We start from the raw sequence: 20248 nt of genomic DNA on the forward strand, positions 1-20248 counted from the left end.
AAACTCGTGGTAAAGTCAAAACCATACTTAAGCATGATTCTAACCAGACCCCCTTAAATGCTAGCTGCACTAAAAAGGTTGTTTCAATCTTTTGCACTGAAAGATTCCTTCCAATTTCAAGACCTGCCTGTATTTTCTTTCATAATAGTTTGATAAATATTCTATAATTTTGAGGTGATTGTAGCACTAAATTGAAAAACATTGTCATGGACGGAAGTGCTACCGGATTAAAATACTAAATTATAAAAAAATATGAAAATAATTAGAAGTATATGCACATTAATCAAAGCTCTTGTGGGTAAATGGATTATATATCTAGAGTCTGTATATGTGTGTATAAAAATTGCTTCACTTAAATATTTTGACCAACTGGGTATTTATAACAAGCGCTCTGAGTGTATTGTTTTCATTCATTTATTTGTGTGTTTTCTCACTATTTCATACTTTAATCCTCAGTGCTCAGTGAAGAGCTGCATCACAGCCTTTCACGTAACTTGTGCTTTTGAACACAGTCTGGAGATGAAGACAATCCTGGACGATGGCGATGAGGTGAAGTTCAAGTCTTACTGTCTCAAGCACAGTAAAAACAGGCAGAACCAGGAAGGTGACTGTGAGCCAAGTGCAAAAATCAGTGAGCAAAAGCAGAAACAGACTGAAACTGAGAAGAAGGGCTTGCGTGCACAGAAGCTTCAGGAGCTGGAGGAAGAATTTTACACCTTGGTAAAGGTTGCTGACGTGGCTGGTGAACTGCATCTCTCCGAGCAGGTGGTCGAATATATATTTGAGTACTGGAAGCTGAAGCGGAAAAGCAATTTCAGTAAACCACTGCTACCTCCGAAGGAAGACGAAGAGAATTGCTTGGGTCAGCAGAAGGAGGATCAGATTCATTCCAGAATGAAGATGTTCATGCATCTACGCCAAGACTTAGAAAGGGTTTGAATTCTTACTTTTTCTTTGCGCATCTTGAATGAAAAAGCAGTAATTTGGGGTTTCCAAGTACCTTGGAAGGAATACTAAAAACTGAAATTGCTGTCCATTCTCTTTAGGTGAGGAATCTTTGCTACATGGTGAGCAGAAGAGAGAAACTGAAATTGTCACAGAGTAAAGTGCAAGAACAACTTTTCAACTTGCATATTCAACTGATGAATCAGCAAATTGCTGCAGGTAAATATATACCAGTGCTTCCCGTACATTCCCGGAATCCTCTCTGGTTCCTCTTGCATTGCCGTGGTTTGTGTTGCATCGGATAAGATTGTTGATTTGGCAGTCCTCAAACTTTTTATTTTAAGGGTAGTAAACATGTGGAACACACACTCAGAAAAGGTAGCTGATATCTTTAAAAGTGCCCTGGACCAGAAGCTGTTCAGGAGGATTGAGGATTAGAGATACTAATAGTACAGCTAGATTTAAAAAGAGAATTTTTTTTTTTTTTTTTTAAGTGATGGGGAAGGAAGTTCCTTAAATTAGGACAGAGGTGATGGTGGAAGGAGAGGAGTCCATGATAGAAATATTTTTTAAGACACTGCATCAAGTTGGTCATTGTTGCTGATGGGCCAAATGGCGTTTTCTCTCTTTTTTATGTTTTTTTTTGTTTCAACTCAAAATCATTTTAAAGAAGGTTTTTGGACATTTAGACTTGAGATTATACGCACACCTCAATCGTTGCAAGATTGAAGCAAAATTGATTATAAGGCAATAAAATTTGACACTTTTTTTTCCTTCCTCTCTTTACCATAATATATATTTTTCTACACTATCCTACATTTCTTTATTATGATTGAAGCATTTTTGTTTTCTCTGTCTTTCCTGACTTCCTGACCTATTCATTTGGTCGTAGGTATTGAATGATCTACAAGCTATAAACCTAATTTCCATCTTCGCTATATTCATAGAAACATAGAAGGTAGGAGCAGGAGTAGGCCATTCGGCCCTTCGAGCCTGCTCCGCCATTCAATGAGATCATGGCTGATCATCCAAACTCAGTACCCTGTCCCTGCCTTCTCCCCATATCCCTTGATCCCTTTAGCCTTAAGAAATATATCTAACTCCTTCTTGAATATATTTAATGAATTGGCCTCCACCGCCCTCTGGCAGAGAATTCCACAGGTTCACCACTCTCTCTGGGTGAAGAAATTCCTCCTCATTTCAGTCCTAAATGGCTTACCCCTTATCCTTAGACTATGACCCCTGGTTCTGGACTCCCCGGCCATCACATAAACATCCTGCATCTAGTCTGTCCAGGCCTGACAGAATTTTATAGGTTTCGATGACATCCCCTCTCAATCTTCTAAACTCCAGTGAGTATAATCCCAATCGACACAATCTCTCCTCATACGTCATTCCTGCCATCCCAGGTATCAGCCTGGTGAATCTTCGCTGCACTCCTTCCATGGCAAGAACGTCCTTCCTCAGGTAAGGTGACCAAAACTGCACACAATACTCAAGGTGCGGTCTCACCAAGGCCCTGTACAACTGATCCTTGTTCCTGTACTCGAACCCTCTTGCTACGAAGGCCAACATACCATTGGCCAACATACCATTTGCCGCCTTAACCGCCTGCTGCACCTGCATGCTAACCTTCAGCGACTGGTGCACAAGAACACCCAGGTCTCTTTGCACTTCCTCTTCTCCCAATCTATTGCCATTCAAATAATCTGCCTTCCTGTTTTTGCCACCAAAGTGGATAACCTCACATTTATCCACATTATAGTGCATTTGCCATGTTTCTGCCCAATCACCCAATCTGTCCAAATCGTACTGGAGTTTCACGACATCCTCCTCACAGCTCACCCTCCCACCCAGCTTTGTGTCGTCTGCAAATTTGGAGATATTACATCCAATTCCCTCGTCCAGATCATTAATATATATTGTGAACAGCTGGGGTCCTAGGACCGATCCTTGCGGTACCCCACTAGTCACTGCCTGCCACTCGGAAAACGATCCGTTTATTCCAACTCTTTGCTTTCTGTCCGCCAACCAGTTCTCTATCCAAGTCAATACCTTGCCCCCAATCCCATGTGCCTTAATTTTGCACGCAAATCTCTTATGCGGGACCTTATCGAAAGCCTTCTGAAAGTCCAAATACACCACATCCACTGGTTCTCCCTTATCTATTTTACCAGTTACATCCTCAAAAAATTCCAGTAGATTAGTCAAGCATGATTTACCTTTTGTAAATCCATGTTATTACATCTTTTATAATAGATTCTAGCATTTTCCCCACTACCGATGTCAGGCTTACCGGTCTATAATTCCCCGCTTTTTCTCTACCACCTTTTTTGAATAGTGGGGTAACATTAGCTACCCTCCAATCCATGGGTACTGTTCCAGAGTCTGTCGAGTTCTGGAAGATGACCAGCAATGCATCTACTATTTCTAGGGCCACTTCCTTAAGTACCCTGGGATGTAGATTATCAGGCCCTGGGGATTTATCAGCCTTCAGTCCCATCAATTTTTCTAACACCATTTCCCTACAAATACTGATTTCTTTCAGTTCCACCCTTTCATCAGGCCCTATGTTCCCCGGCATCTTTGGGAGGTTATTTGTGTCCTCCTTTGTGAAGACAGAACCAAAGTATGAATTTAGTTGGTCTGCCATTTCTTTGTTTCCCATTATAAATTCCCCTGATTCTGACTGTAAGGGACCTATGCTTGACTTCACCAATCTTTTTCTCTTCACATATCTATAGAAGCTTTTACAGTCAGTTTTTATGTTCCCTGATAGCTTACTCTCATATTCTATTTTCCCTTTCTTAATTAATCCCTTTGTCCTCCTTTGTTGAATCCTAAACTGCTCCCAATCCTCAGGATTATTGCTTTTTCTGGCCAATTTCTATGTCTTTGTTTAATATCTTCACTTCCTCTCGCTCAGTTTTCTTTTCCGAATTTGAATTCCCCAGTTTTTACAAAATTTCATTATCTGCTCTCCTGACATATCCATTGTGTTTATTGTCCCTTGCTCCCGCAGGTGCCAAGAATCAATTCTTTCACTGTTTTGACAGCTTTTTCCTCCAAATTTTGACTGACATCCCAAAACACTTCACAGCCAATTCATTACTTTGGTTGTAATGTAGGCAAAACCACCAAATAAATACTGTACCTTTCGTATATTGAAATCTTTGTGTTAAGCCCTATGAAAAAAATACTGGTCAAAGGCAGATGAATAGGAAGTTACACCCTTGCAGTAAGCGTGAGAGGAAATATGTTGAGGGCTTACATACTGTAAGAACATAAGAAATAGGAGTAGGCTATATGGCCCCTCGAGCCTGCTCTGCAGTGATATTCGACCTAAACTCCACTTTCCCGCCCAATTCCCCATATCCCTTGATTCCCCTACAGCCCAAAAATCTATCTATCTTCGCCTTGAATATACTCAACAATTCAGTATCCACAGCCCTTTGGGCTAGAGAATTCCAAAGATTCACAACCCTCTGAGTGAAGAAATTCCTCCTCATCTCAGTCTTAAATGGCTGGCCCCTTATCCTGAGACTATGCCCCCTAGTCCTAGACTCTCCAGCTAGGGGAAACAATCTCTCAGCATCTACCCTGTCAATCCAGCTCAGAATCTTGTATGTTTCAATGAGATCACCTCATTCTTTGAAACTCCAGAGAGTATAGGCTCAGAGTCTCCTCGTCGGACAACCCTCTCATCCCAGGGATCTACAGGAAACTTTGTGCTATCTGGCACCGACGGGACCAAGCTGTTGCCGTTCCCTCAGAACTGCCCGGACACTCCAGCGCTAATGTTGAAAGATACGCAAGCTTTTGAGCTCCGTATCTGTCAACAAACCTACAGCTTGTAAACAGTCCAAGCATCTCTGTAGCTTAGCAACAGCTTCAGCAGAGCTTGCAGAGCTTGACTGTTGAGAAAAAAAGCAACGAGAAGAAGAAAAACCTAACGAAAACAGCTCCTGATTTTTGCTGGTGGCTCGAGCATTCCGGACAGTTAGCCTCCGGATAACACACAGTTTCCTGTATCTAGTAACATTGACTCCTGATATGTGCATCCTGTTGAGTCAGCAGCACTATCAAAAGATGATTGTACAGTAAATCTGGCATCAGTGGACAGTTGTTGTTAGGTCTCCTAATTTTCTGCTAGTTCCTGGAGCACTTGAACCTGGACATAAAAGCACGGAGTTGGATTCAGTACACCTGCGGGACGATGTCACCACAGCAATACTTTTCACATGTGCGATCCTCAATCTGACACCGGCTGATTAAATGACTTCAGATTCTCGGACTGACCCCAGTGGAGGTGGTACATGTGGAAGAATGGCATATACAAATTGTTTTCCCGAAAGCCAGATTCTGACAAAACAGATGTTGTGTGCTCTAAAGCTTGATTTATACCAGTAGCTGGTGTAGGTTGGAGAATTGCACATTAGTCTTTCCTGTTAGTCTTCAATGATTTGAGTCCCAATGCCGGTTAAACTTGTGGTATATAAGATGCATCCAAATAGTTCTCCTTCATTTTTTCATAATTTCTAGACAAACAATGGAAGGACTTCTGGGCCTGGTCCTTCTGTGTGGGGTTTTGGCAAAGACAGCTCCTGCCACAAGGCTGACTCCATCTGCAGGATTGGTCAGCGTAGACTGGAGCCCTCCCTCCCTGCAATCGATTTCCCCTTTTTACTACAAGTTAATCTGACGGCCTGGTCCTAGATTAAGCAGTTATGATACAGCATTAGACTTGGAAACCTGCAATATCCAGATGGTGGGTTGTTGCAAACTGCCCCACAGGGGTCCTTCCACCATGCTAAAGATGTGTATGTATGTCATGTAGCCGAGGAGAAAACATTGAGACTTGGGACTGCACCTGCTGGAATACATCAGCTTATGAGATCAGACATATATCCAGGGTTCGGTGTGCACTGTGATTGGGTTGCGGGAAAAAGGCAAGAAACTGGTTGATGCTGCGTACTTCATACTCCCACTATTTGGAGTATGATATGCCCCCATGTTATGGTCTGGAGGATGGTAGCAATGGATTTGCACATTTTATGGGGAGGTGTGCTGCTCAGCATGCCACTCTTGAGCTTAGTATCTGCTGCCTACTTAGTGAGGGCTCAAGCCTGTTGTTTCGTGGTCAACCAGTAACTATCTTCCTCGGGAGAGGGAGTGGGTGGAGAGCGGTTTTCAAGGTCTGGAGATTAAGGGTGACCCAAATGATGCACCTGATGATGGAAGTTTGGAACAGTCATCCCCCTGCTCTCTTTCCCCCCATCCCCGTGGCAGATTTGACAATGAAATACCTGAGCCAGGCAAGTCCACAGCACCCCAGCTTGGCTCACTAATGGAACTTCAAGGGGTAAACCTGTTGCAGGGGACTGGGAATCTTCGCACTTGGCTCCACATAACCCTGGAAACTAATGTCCTAATAGGTGGTCCTAGCTGAGTAGACGACAGGAAATTTACCAGCTTTCTATGCTAGGGCGCTGTGTGGTTTTAGCTGGTTAAATTCCTGTGGTCTAAGCTGTCTTAACTTGGGTAAGTGGGGTGTGTGTACTAAACATTGGACTAATGGAAAGTCTACCCATATGGACTTCTCCGTTACATTTGTTAAATCATAAACAAGGTGGTGGGTTCCCATGTGTCAGACACCTAGCTAAGCAAAAAAAAAAGTGAACAGAATTGTGAATCCAGTGATGGTGGAATTGCTGTCTTCAGTGATACTACGACAAATGAGAATAAAGCAACTTTCATCCAATGGCTTGGATCTTGATCCCCATAGAAATAGAACTGAATAACTTCAGCATCAATTTTAATAAATAAATTAGACAACGGTGTACCCGAACTATGGGAAGGTTGCTACCTTTTATTTTTTTGAGGGTGCAAGTCTTTTTCTCTCTCTTCCTTTCCCCCCCCCCCCCCCCACCCCTTTCCCACACCATCTGTAGCACAGCAAGCAAATGACTTTCTCGCAGATCTTCAGTGTTACTTTGATCCACTAGGAGTTGAACAAAAGTTGACCAGGTATGACTCCCATCTCCTCCCCATCCCCATTTCCCCATTTGGTACTTCCCACAGCAGTATGACCAAAAGTAGTGTGGAGTTGCAGGCAATGTCTCTTCCCCCCCCCCCCCCTATTTTTTTGGGGGGGGTGTGGTGGTGGGGGGCTGCACGATCCCTTTAATGGGCTGCGTAGCCCATTCAAAGTTTCGCGCATATGCAATATTTCACATTTGGAAAGCCGGTCCCGGGCTGCACGGGACCGGCAGACAGCTGCGCAGCTTGGGGACAACGTTGGTTGCAGGTATAATGCTACAGTCCACTGTAGATTGGAAACCAGGATTCGCCATTTACATATACTTAAACAGTAATCTTTTAACATCATTCTTTGATGTGTTTTTTTAGCGTATAGTGTTTCTTGCCTTTTGGTCTGGGAATGGTTGGAGACAGGTTACTGTTCCAGTAGTTTCAAATTTCTGCTAGCCATGAATCGTTAGAATACAGACATTTTTACTATCCCAAGATATTTTGCTTTTACTTTTGGGGGGTGGGGGGGTTTTGCGAAACTAGCTTTGAGGTTCAATTTTTTTTTCTTATTATTTCAAGGGCTGCCTTTGTCATTCCCACGGGAAGGATTGATGTTCCAGGACCCTCCACGGATCACAATAAAGCTGAAAACAACTACAAAACCTTCGCAAAATGTCAACAGTAATTCCGCCACTGCTGCCAACGGTGCACTTTCCCTCAACATTGAAGGTAGCTTGTACAGCAAGAGCAATCTGTCAACGCCACAAGGCTCCAGAACTAGTGAAAAGAAGTTACAGTCTCATCACTGGCTCAGACACGAGGAAAGAAGCAATGGACTGTTGCTGACTGGTGGCCATCTCAGGCAGGATGTTCAGGCAGGTAGCTCACTGCTGTCCCCTGAATGTCATGTGGAACAGGCATCCAGCAAACAGTCAGCGCTTCATATATCACTACGTGGACAATCGGCTAATGCCAACGGAAAGACGCGAGACAACAATAATCCAGGGTTACTTAAATCAAATGGCCTAATGGGCAGATCAGGCATTGTAATTCAGAGAGACTGTTCCAGTCAGACCTCCTATGACAAAGTGACGACTCTTTCAAACCATTTTGCCAACCAGGGCACTTTCAGAAAATCAAAACTGGGAGAATTTGGTCAGCCTTGCAAAGACAGGTTGGACAGTTTAGTGAGGACTTCAGAAGACTTCCGAAACTGTGAAAGGCCTTTACGAAGGGGATCGGCCAAGGATCGCTTGTGGAGCAAGCAGCTTTCTGAGCACCAAGCGACGGCAGCGTACCAGGATAACGACGGGTACTGTCCCGATGTTGAATTGAGCGACTCTGAGACCGAGACTGACATTAGACAAGAGAGGAACAGGCTACGGAAAAGAAACTCTGATGAAGAAAACCCTGGCCAAGACTATGGGAGAGATTCTCGGTCACAGCAACACAGCAAGGACAGCAGAACTAGGTTAAACATGCTTTGCCACATCAGTTCAGTACAGAGGTGATCAATACTTGAATGAGCGAGGACATTGTGCTATATGTAATTGAGCCAATATTAGTCCATTTTTTAATAGCTCTGTATGGGTAGCAATTTTTGAACTTGCTGTAGATTGCACTCCAGAACGACCTGCCCCCTGAACAGAGATGAATGACAAGTGTGTTTCTATCAAGGTTTTTAAAGATGCAAGTTTTACTTTAAAATTGAATGCCTTATAGTGGTCTGGGGTGTTCTAACAACTGAACTATTAAGGAACCTTTTAATTATTTTTTCCTGGTGACTGGCATTGTTTCATTATTTGCAGCATGTTTTCAGACGCAACCAGCTGTACTAAAAGTTTTTGATGATCTTGCAAGAAGAAAACACGATTCAGCTACTAATTGCCTCCAAAAAGTGTAAAGGTTTTCCCAAACTGAACGCACTTGGCTCGGTGTCTTGCAGTTGCAAATCGCGTAGAAAGTATATGTACGTCCTGAAAAGTTCTGCCTTGCCAGCCAGTCTTTTTTTTAAAATTGTGCTGTATAAAATCTTTTTATTTTTCCTGCCTTCTAGACCAATCTGAATCTTGATTTGAGTCACAAACTTCTCATTCTCATTCTACATCTTAAGCCTCTTCTGTTGATGAGGTACACTGCGATTTTCCTCTCCCCTCGAGGGGCTTTGGCCAGCCCGGCAGTGGCCTCCGCTTTTCCTTTGCGAGTTACAACTAATTACAAATTTCAGCTTCACAATAATGTTAAAGCAACACCTCATGTTCTCGTTAAACTGTCCTGAAAAAGTTAAGTTCTCATGGCCTTCAGACTAATAAAATAGTTGCAGTGAACTGCTGCCTTGTCCAGGGAAGAGAGGAATTATCAGGTGGGAGGGAGGAAGTGAAAGCTTTGTTCATTTTGCTGAGGAGAGGAAGCACTTAAGATTTTATTTTTTTTTAAACACAGAAAAAGGTTTAGGATGTCCTTATGTTGGGGAGAATAATGGCAATGCATTAATGCCACTTCTGACCCAATACCCAAATGGTCAAAGCACGTAATTCCTGTTGCCACGTTTCTTGAGTTAACTACATGGAATATTACCTCAAATTTGCAGCTTTCTACACTGACTTATTCAGTGTCCGCTCTAGTAGTCTTTAATCTTATGTTTTGTTAGTGTTTGCACAGCTTTTTGTGTAATGTTTGTGTACTTTTTGTTTCTAGTTTTTGTTTTAAAATATTGCATCAAAAGAATATATTTAGCCTCAGCTGCTCCTTTCAAGGTAAGCAGGGAGAACGAGATTTGCCATCACCCAGTTCTTCTGCCATCAGTATTTGTATTGGACGCGTACAACCAAAAGTTCAAAGTTTACCAAAAAAAGTACATGATGGGAGAGCATGATCGTAAACTTGCTTAATAGTCTTATTACTGACGCTAGAAAATGCTAATTTAGTTCTACTGGTTAAGCACTAAACTACAGTGAATTTGCACAAGCTATTAGAGAGATGAATCATATACAGGAAACTTTTGATTTACCGGCGCCTAAATAACCGGAAATCTCGGTTAACCGGCAAAATTCAGGAGTAGGTTCAGGTAACTTTTATTACTTGCCTTCCTCCATTTGTTGCTGTGCAAGGGTGTGGCTGCAGCTGTTGCTAAGCTACAGAGACGCTTGTAACTTGTGGCCATTGTTCTGAAGCTGTTGCTAAGCAACAGGGTTTGTTGCTTTATACGGAGCTCTCGGCTCCGTATCTTTTACTATAGCGTTCGGTTATCCGGAATTTTTGATGAACCGGCACCACGTCGGTCCCGTCCGTGCCGGATTTAAAAAAAAAAAAAAAAAAGTTTCCTGTACCCGCTTTTTCACCCCCACCCCATTGCCATGTGCAGTGGAATATGTTTTCAGTTTGGGAAAGCAAATTCATGCCACAAGCTTCATCCCGTGTATGCTGTTGTACTTAAAGGCTAAGCATTCCTATAGCTGTTTGTCTCTTCCAACCATCTTTTTCTTTTCACGGGTGTATGAAGCATTGCAAGGGGGTGGGGGCAGGGTTGTTAACCTCCCTCCCCCGGTGTCTTTTCCCTCCACCTTAAACTTGTGATTTCTGGCAACCCCTTCTCCCCTAATCCTTTTTCTTGCTCCGTACGCCATTCTATTTGTTCTATGTTTAATGTTCTATGAGTTTTTTTTTATTAAAGATTTTACAGTTGTACTTAATTATGCACATTTCACGGGACAAAAGAAACAGCAGTTCCCTTTATAAATAGCGGGTTTTAGGTGCTCTGTGCAGCAGAAGCAGTTGTGTAACTTTTGCTCCCTCTGCCTCTGATGAATAATATGCATGAAATGTTTTGTGGTGCTACCATAATAAATTCTGCTGCAAGTTAACACCATAAAGCTCTCGGTGCTATTTCGTGCCTTCAGTTGAGGCATTTTTTTTTTCTTTATTTTTGAAGAGAATTTTACATCCTTCTCTAGCAATGAAGGGAGTGCATAAAATGTTACTGCTGTGTTTTAAAACCGGAATCATTCTAAGTAGTGGGAGAAAGGAAAGAAAACGGGCTATCCTTGAGACGTGTATGATAGTTCATGTGTTCAGATTCACTGATAATTGTCTTTAAAGTATGAATCTTATTTGTTACCTGAATTTTGTGTTTATGTACTTCAGTTGTTTTATATATTGATAATTCTGGAGTTTTGTCACTGACATGTTTTCCGGAGCATCCTCTTTTACAGGTAGTTTTCTGATTAAAAAAAAACCCAAAACAATACATAAAATGCTCTGTAGTATTTCTTTGCGTAGTCTAGAGACATTCGTGCTAAATGTGCATTTCTATATCCTTGGACACAAGTCCTAAAGCAAAACTTGCATCAAGTCTCCGGAGAAAGTGCGGTTGAAGTTGGACCTGGTTCACCCATTTTACAGGTGTAAAATGGGCACAATGAGGGCCAATTTTGGGAACAACTTACCGTGACTGATCAGCGCCAGCGTTATGGCACCGCCATACTAGTACAGGTGGCTGCTCTGGCGCCTGCGTGAAACGGGTGTTGGGGCCCCTTGCGTAGGCCGCACATTTACATAACACCTATTTTTATGAACCCAGCATTAAATTGATTGGTGACGAGCGGAGCATGCCCGGGGGGGGCCTTTCAGGAATTTTCAGCGGCTGCCACCAAAAATGTATGGTTTTTGTTTTAAATGTGTCTGCGGAGCTGGATTGCCACTCCCAAGGGGCGTGACTGGCCCCCTACCTGTTGTCCATGCATCCCTTTCCCTGAACTTCCCTTGGGGTCGCTGCCTGCAAAGCTGGTGGCCTGAATGTGAAATCCTTACAATGGGCAAGCTGTGTCTAGATGTGTAACGAGCAGAGGTAACTCGCTGAAATTATTGAAATGAGGTTTGAGACCCAACTTTGGGGGAGCCTCTGGCCTCCCGGCTGGGTACATGCTGTCTGCGTCCAAAATCGGGCCATAACCAATTCTTACCCCAGTGGCTCATCCCATTCTTCCCAATCCTAATTTAAACTCATCCAATGTAATGGCACTGATCTGATTTATCCAATTGACGTGAGTTGGGTACCTCTAGTATTGCATATTAACTAGGTAACAAAAAGTTTCTCGACCTATTTTGAGCAAAAGGATTTCTTGACAGGAATTTATTTGTACAGATTCTGGTTCTTGGGGATTGATGATTCAGTTAGCCATCATCTGTTAATAGATTCTCTGATCCCCAAAAACACAACCTGTATTCCCCTCTGCCTTGAATTTCATGTTTTATCCTACAAAAAAAAAGTCCCATTCCCTTTGTGGAAAAACTCTACATGCCCAGCATTCATTGTAATGTAGGGACAGTTAATAACTTATCCCAGGGGCTTCTTCCAGCTAAAACATTGTTCCTTCTCTCTAATGGCGTAACATTTTTCTTAACAGATATTCTTGATTAATTTCGAAGAATTTATTTGCCTATATTTTATCTACACCCTTTGTTGGTGTACTACCTGCAGTACTGAGATCAAGTCAATAACTATTTTCTTTGTGCTATAACGGTTGTGAACTCTCTTCTGTTGTACCCATTCAGTTTAATGGGCTGGTAATGACCTGTGGCGGAGTAAACAAGTGGTGAAGCTAACTGGGGGGGGAAAGCTTTATAAGCAGCACATGATGGGACTTGGAAAGCATTCTGATTTAGGTTGACAAGTGGCAGGTAACATTTTCACCACGTAACTGCCAGGCAATGACCATCTACAACAAGAAAAGTCCCAAACACCTGTCATTGACATTCAGTAGCACCACCATTGCTGAGTTCCCCCACCATCAGCGTTCATGGAGCTGTCACTGGCCAGTAGCTTAATTGGATCAGCCGTATCGACACTGGTTACAACAGAAATTAAGACATTGAGGGGGATTTTTATAGAATTTTTGGGAGATTTCCATCTAGATTAACCCCATTCGACAAGATATCAGGATATCCGGACCTGTTTTTGCCAAAGATTTGGAGGAGGCTCAAAAAGGAGCCCAGAAACTCACCCATAATGAAACAATTTTCATTTTTCTTAATGATGCCTGGGTAAGATGTGTTGTGTTTTGGAAGTGCAAAGCACTCCATTCCACTTAGTCTTTAATATTCATTTCAGTTTGCTCTAAAACTTTATTAATTTGGGTTGGCTGAGCTGTGAACCTCGACACCAGCTACTGAGGGGTTCGCTCTCCTAAGGTAGCAGAGGTTTTTGTCTCCCTCAACTTATGCCTTCAGGAACTGCCAATCGTCTAATACTTAAAACATGAAGCCTGACTAGGAGGATTGAGAGAGAATCTGCTTGAAAAATTAGAGAGTTCATAAAATACAAGATTGAAACATTGACAGCTGATACTTTCAGGTTGGCAAATGCTTGTTCATCCCATTAATGCTAATTAGACAGAGGAAATCGTTTGAGGATTGTACAGAACAAGCTGTAATTGAACGATCCTGTTTGTATTTGCTCTCTTTTGAAGACCTCTACGTATAGAATGCAAATCCAATTTTCTAGAGAGTGTTGTCCCTCCACTGAGCAGATGAGTTAACACCGAGACAGTGTCAGAAGAAAGTGCTGATTATTGGAACAAGCATCAGACTTAATTTAAAAAAAATATTGTTCATTGATAGTTCAGACTGGAGAACACGAGAGAGATGTGGAGGTTGGCTGCAAGTCCATCCTTGCCTCTGATGCCAAGTGTGAAATACTCATAAGTTTCTTTTGTTTCCCAATATACTCCCATCAGCTCAGCTGTCTCGACCTCTTGTTGCACTCAATCAGACTCCTTCATCAAGCACACCACTTGCTACCTTGACCCCATTACTGATCCAGATCCTTGTCACTCAACTAACTGTCCTTGGCCGATGCTCGCTGGCATTAATTGTTCTCTTTCCTCCAAGACTGTGCCCTTATCTTCAAAACTTACCACCCTCTTCCCTAGCCTTGACTTCTGTACTGCCCAGCTGCCACCCTATCTTCAACCTCACTTCAAACGCTTACCAACTCACGGCCTAAAAATAAAGACTTTCATTTATATAGCGCCTTTCACAACCTCGGGACATCACAAAGCACTTTATAGCCAATAAAGTACTTTTGAAGTGTAGTCACTTGTAATGTAGGAAATGAGGCAGCCAATTCACGCACCGCAAGATCCCACAAACAGCAATGTGTTAATGACCAGATGATCTGTTTTGGTGATGTTGGTTAAGGGATAAATATTGGCTATGACACCGGGGATAACTCCCTTACTCCTTCGAAATAGTGTCATGGGATCTTCTGCACCACCTGAGAGCAGATGGGGCCTCGGTTTATCATCTCATCTGAAAGACGGCACCTCCGACAGTGCAGTGCTCCCTCAGCACTGCGCTGAAGTGACAACCTAAATTATTGTGCTCCAGTCCCTGGAGTGGGACTTGAATCCACAGCCCTCTGACTCGGAGGCGAGAGTGCTGCCCACTATGCCACAGCTGTCACTTTCATTCTTTTTCAATTATTGTATGATTCAATATGTGACTTTTCTCTGCATTTTGGTGATGCTATACGTGACTTGCAAATGCATGATGGTGACAGAGTGCCTAAAATAAGAAAATGTTGCATTTTCCTTAAAAAATTCCTCATTTTGACGAGCTCAAGAATTCACTGAAGCATTTGGTTGAAGATCCATCATTGCACATTGTGCAGAATGCCGCATAAACAAAGTCATGACCACAGACTGAAACGGTTTGAGGGGTGACATCACTGTGACAATGCTGACATCTGGAGCCTGGTTCGGTTACTACAGTTTTAACTGGATGGCGATGGGCACAATACATTCATTCATTCATAATGGGAGACTCCCGAAAAACGTTCTTTTTGGTCTCTGTTATTTTTCTTTTCAGCTGTATGAATAGGGGTTTTAAGCTAAGCTCGAAGGGGGTATTGGGTGTGGTAAACCACTTTTATCGTTCACTATCGTTACACTATGGTTATCACTGTTTACACTGTTGTATCACTACACAAGGTCACCTCTTGTCACGCTGTTATACCTGGGCTGACCACAGCTGACTCCGCCCATGCCTCCGCCTGCTTGCCCAGGTATAAAGGTGGTCGACTGGCTGGTATTCCTCCTTGTTGGACCCGATCACCCACGAGGGTGGGCTCTGTTATTTAGCCAATAAAAACCTTTTGTTACTATCTTAACTCGTCGCTTTTCGTTGGATGAATTGATAGGTATATCAATTTTATTGGCTAAATTTTGAAATGAGTGGATCGGAGCAGCCAAACGGCCAGCTACAACAGCCACATCAGCCGGCCTGGCTGCGAGCCCTCCGACCGCCGTACCTGGATCTAAACCCACAGGCAGCGAACTCAGCCCTCGACTTCAAACACTGGCTGAGCTGTTTCGAATCCTACCTGGGAGAATCCGGCGTGCCTCCGGGATCCAAACTAAGAGTTCTGACCGCCCAAGTGAGCCCTAAAGTATTTGCACTCATCCAGGACCTTACTACATACGAGGACGCCCTCAACCTGCTGAAAGAGCAGTACCGGAGCCCGGTAAACTCTATGTATGCCAGACATCTCCTAAGATCCCGCTCGCAACAGCCAGGAGAGTCTGTAGATGAATTTTTATGGGCGCTACAAACACTCGGCAGGGACTGAGACTTTAAAGCTGTAACGGCTGCAGAAAATACTGAAGGGAATATCCGCGATGCCTTCGTGAAAGGCCTTCGGTCCGACTACTCACGGCAAAGACTGCTCGAATCAAAGGACCTCAACCTGAATACAACTGCAGCCCTCGCTCGCTCTCTGGAAGTGGCCCATCGGGACCTCGAGGCGTATTCCAGGTACTGTGCTGCGCGACCCTGGGACTCCGGCCCGACCCCGGCCGCAATACCCCTCGCACCGCCGCCTCTGGGACCTACCTCAGCGTCGGCGTCCCAGAACCGATCGGGACCGCCACCCCCGGTACCGGCTGCAACTTCGGAGCCCCGCGATCGGGCCGCCGGCTGCTTCTTCTGTGGCCAGGCGAAACACCCGAGGACGCGCTGCCCTGCAAGAAACGCGACTTGCTCCGATTGCCACAAGAAAGGCCACTTCGCTAAGGCCTGCAGGGGGAGAGCCACAGACGCCAGCAGTGCCTCATGCGAGTCGTGGGGGCGGCCATCTTTGATCAAGGCCACCGACGCCAGCAGTGCCTCATGTGAGTTGTGGGGGCGGCCATCTCCTCCGCCATTTTATTCAACCTCGTGGGCGCCGCCATTTTGTCCACCACACTCTACCGCCACCTTGTCTCCAGACCCGACCACCGCCTCACCCGCAGACTACAGCAGCTCGCTCAGCCATACACTAGCCTCCGTCACACTGGACCAAGCTCGCCCGCATCACCTGTCCAAGTCCATGATGGACATCAAAGTAAACGGCCATGCCACGACCTGCCTGTTCGACAGCGGAAGCACGGAGAGTTTCATCCATCCAGACACGGTGAGCCACTACTCCCTCACTGTCCGGGCAACGCGCAACCGGATCTCGATGGCGTCGAGGTCCCATTCTACAGACATCAGCGGCTACTGTGTTGTGACCCTGTCGGTTAGGGGCACGGAGTATAAAAATTTTAAACTCCTCGTCCTGCCCCAGCTCTGCGCTGCCGTCCTACTAGGGCTGGACTTCCAATCCCACCTTCAAAGTGTCACTTTGGCATACGGTGGACAACCAGCAGCCTTTAAACCGCCCACCGCATACCACCTGCGGCCTATCCACCCTCAAGGTCCCGCCCCCCTCCCTGTTCGCTAACCTCACCCGCGACTGTAAACCCGTCGCCACCAAGAGCAGGCGGTACAGCGCCGGGGACAGAGCTTTTATTAGCTCTGAGGTGCAGCGTCTCCTGAAGGAGGGCATCATCGAGAGGAGCAACAGCCCCTGGCGTGCCCAGGTCGTAGTCGTTAAGACCGGCAATAAAAACCGCCTGGTCATCGACTACAGCCAAACCATAAACCGGTACACCCAGCTGGACGCATACCCACTTTGACCATATCTGATATGGTCAATCAGATTGCACAGTACCGGGCATTCTCCACCATCGACCTTAAGTCGGCCTATCACCAACTCCCTATCCGCCCCGAGGACCGCCAGTATACCGCCTTCGAGGCGAATGGCCGCCTCTACCACTTCCTTAGGGTTCCCTTCGGCGTCACCAACGGGGTTTCGGTCTTCTAAAGGGAGATGGACCGGATGGTTGACCAGAACGGGCTGCAGGCCACGTTCCCTTATCTAGATAACGTCACCATCTGCGGCCGCGACCGGCAGGACCACGGTGTTAATCTGGAGAAATTCCTCCGTACGGCCGAACGACTGAACCTCACTTACAATAAGGAGAAATGTGTGTTTAACACCTCGCGTCTCGCCATCCTCGGCTGCGTAGTAGAGAACGGGGTCATCGGCCCCGACCCCGAAAGAATGCGCCCCCTCATGGAGCTACCCCTCCCCCACTGTCCAAAGGCGCTGAAAAGAACCCTGGGGCTCTTCGCCTACTATGCCCAATGGGTGCCGAATTATGCGGACAAAGCCAGACCCCTCATGAAGTCCACCTCCTTCCCCCTGACGGCAGAAGCGTGCGCAGCCTTCTCCCTCATAAAGGGAGACATTGCTGAGGCCACGATGCACGCGGTGGATGAGTCTATCCCTTTCCAAGTGGAGAGCGATGCATCCGACTTCGCCCTAGCAGCAACCCTTAACCAGGCGGGGAGACCTGTGGCCTTCTTCTCAAGGACCCTCCAGGGCCCTGAGATCCGACACGCTTCGGTCGAGAAGGAGGCCCAGGCGATCGTGGAGGCAGTACGACGCTGGAGGCATTACCTGGCTGGCAAACGATTTACCCTCCTCACCGACCAGCATTCGGTCGCTTTTATGTTTAATAACAAGCTGAGGGGCAAAATCAAGAACGACAAGATCTTGAGGTGGAGAATCGAGCTCTCCACCTATGATTATGATATCTTGTACCGGCCTGGTAAACTGAACGAACCCCCAGATGCTCTATCACGAAGTACATGCGCCAATGCGCAAATTGATAGAGTGCAGACCCTCCACAACGACCTCTGCCACCCCGGGGTCACCAGACTTTACCACTTCATTAAGGCCCGCAACCTGCCCTACTCCATCGAGGAGGTCAGGACCATGACCAGGAACTGCCAAACCTGCGCCGAATGCAAACCGCATTTCTTTAGGCCGGACAGAGCAAGCCTGATCAAGGCCACCCGCCCCTTCGAGCGCTTGAGCATCGATTTTAAGGGGCCCCTCCCGTCCTCTGACCGTAATGTGTACTTCCTCAACATCATTGAGGCTCCCGTTTCCCCTTTGCCTTCCCCTGCCCAGACATGACCAGTACCACGGTCATCAAATGCCTGAACGACCTCTTCGCCTTGTTCGGGTTCCCGAACTATATACATAGCGACCGGGGCTCATCCTTCATGAGCGAGGAACTTCGCCAGTTCCTACTAGCGAGAGGCATTGCTGCAAGCAGGACCACCAGCTACAACCCCCGAGGGAACGGCTAGGTGGAAAGAGAGAACGCGACTGTCTGGAAGGCCGTTCTCTTAGCCTTAAAGTCTAAGGGCCTGCCAACCTCTCGCTGGCAGGAAGTCCTCCCGGCAGCGCTGCATTCCATCCGGTCACTGCTTTGCACGGCCATTAACGCCACCCCCCATGAACGAATGTTTGTTTTCCCCAGGAAGTCGACTACGGGAACCTCGCTACCAACATGGCTGACTTGTCCGGGGCCCGTCTTGCTGCGAAAGCACGTGAGGGCCCATAAAACGGACCCCCTGGTCGAGAGGGTGGACCTCCTGTACGCCAACCCCCAGTACGCCTATGTGGCATACCCAGACGGGCGGGAGGACACAGTCTCCTTACGAGACCTTGCACCCTCGGGCACCCCTGAGACACCACCGTTACCCCCCACCACCCCCCCCAAATCCACACCAGGTAGACGGCATGCCGGCACCCCACGAGCCTTCGCCGACCACGCAGACACCAGCATTAACATCGGATACTGCATCACCGCCGCCGCTGCTGCGCCAATCAGAGAGACTTACAAGGCCTCCGGACAGACTGACATACCCGAACTGGTAGTACACTTCACCCCGCCGGACTCGAATCTAAACAAGGGGTGAATGTGGTAAACCACTTTTATCGTTCACTATCGTTACACTATGGTTATCACTGTTTACACTGTTGTATCACTACACAAGGTCACCTCTTGTCACGCTGTTATACCTGGGCTGACCACAGCTGACTCCGCCCATGCCTCCGCCTGCTTGCCCAGGTATAAAGGTGGTCGACTGGCTGGTATTCCTCCTTGTTGGACCCGATCACCCACGAGGGTGGGCTCTGTTATTTAGCCAATAAAAACCTATAGTTACTATCTTAACTCGTCGCTTTTCATTGGATGAATTGATAGGTATATCATTGGGTAAGTGTACCATGTGATAGGAACTGATCTACACGGGTTTAAAACCTGTTCTGTGCCGAGTTATCTGATCTCAGCACGGGTAGCGGTGGGAGTGTTAATATTAGTCTCAGTGTCGCCGGACGAGAGAGGAAAAACCAGCCATGGTTCCTGCTCCTGAGCTATGCAGGTGTCTCTTGCTACTGAGTGCATGTATATGGATGATGAATGAGCTTAGTTGGGAGAGTAAGCCCAGTGGTCAGTGCTGTTGCTCAATGGTAGCACTCTTGCCTCTGAGTCAGAAGATTGTGGCTTCAAGCCCCACTCCAGAGATCTCCAGTAAAAGATCCCATGGCGCAATTTTGAAGGTAGTGGTCTGGACTAATAATCCAGTAGACGTGAGTTCGAATCCCACCACAGCAGGTGTGGAATTTAAATTGTTAATTAAATAAATTTGGCATTAAAAAGCCAGTAACAGTAATGGTGACCATGAAACTATCGGATTGTTGGAAAAACCCAACTGGTTCACTAATGTCTTTCAGGGAAGGAAATCTGCCATCCTTACCCGGTCTGGCCTATATGTGACTCCAGACCCACAGCAATATCGTTGAGTCTTAACTGCCCCTCTGAAATGGCCCAGCAAGCCGCTCAGTTGTAACAAACCGCTCCAACAAAGTCAGCATTGTGGAAGTACCTTCACCACAAGGACTGCAGCGGTTCAAGAAGGCGGCTCACCACCACCTTCTCAAAGGCAATTAGTGATGGGCAATAAATGCCGGTCTTGTCAGCGACGCCCACATCTCGTGAACGCATAAATAAATAAAAAAGAGCAGGGGAGTTATCCTTGGTGTCCTGGCCAATATTTA

The 20248-nt window shown here is 45.8% G+C and overlaps 1 protein-coding gene across 1 annotated transcript in view; it reads left to right on the top strand.

Annotated features, from left to right (window-relative positions):
- The window catches only part of jade3 (jade family PHD finger 3), a 57071-nt gene extending 45855 nt beyond the window's left edge, over window positions 1-11216 (top strand). Inside the window, exons 10-12 of the mRNA XM_085999580.1 lie at window positions 457-933; window positions 1047-1164; window positions 7555-11216. Coding sequence (XP_085855706.1) covers window positions 457-933; window positions 1047-1164; window positions 7555-8486 — 1527 coding nt within the window. The 3' untranslated portion in view covers window positions 8487-11216. The remainder of the gene's footprint in view (window positions 1-456; window positions 934-1046; window positions 1165-7554) is intronic.
- Window positions 11217-20248: the final 9032 nt, after the last annotated feature.

This window comes from Somniosus microcephalus, chromosome 10, assembly GCF_052327205.1.
Source record: "Somniosus microcephalus isolate GS21.2 chromosome 10, FLI_Smic_1.0, whole genome shotgun sequence".
Lineage (NCBI taxonomy): Eukaryota > Metazoa > Chordata > Chondrichthyes > Squaliformes > Somniosidae > Somniosus > Somniosus microcephalus.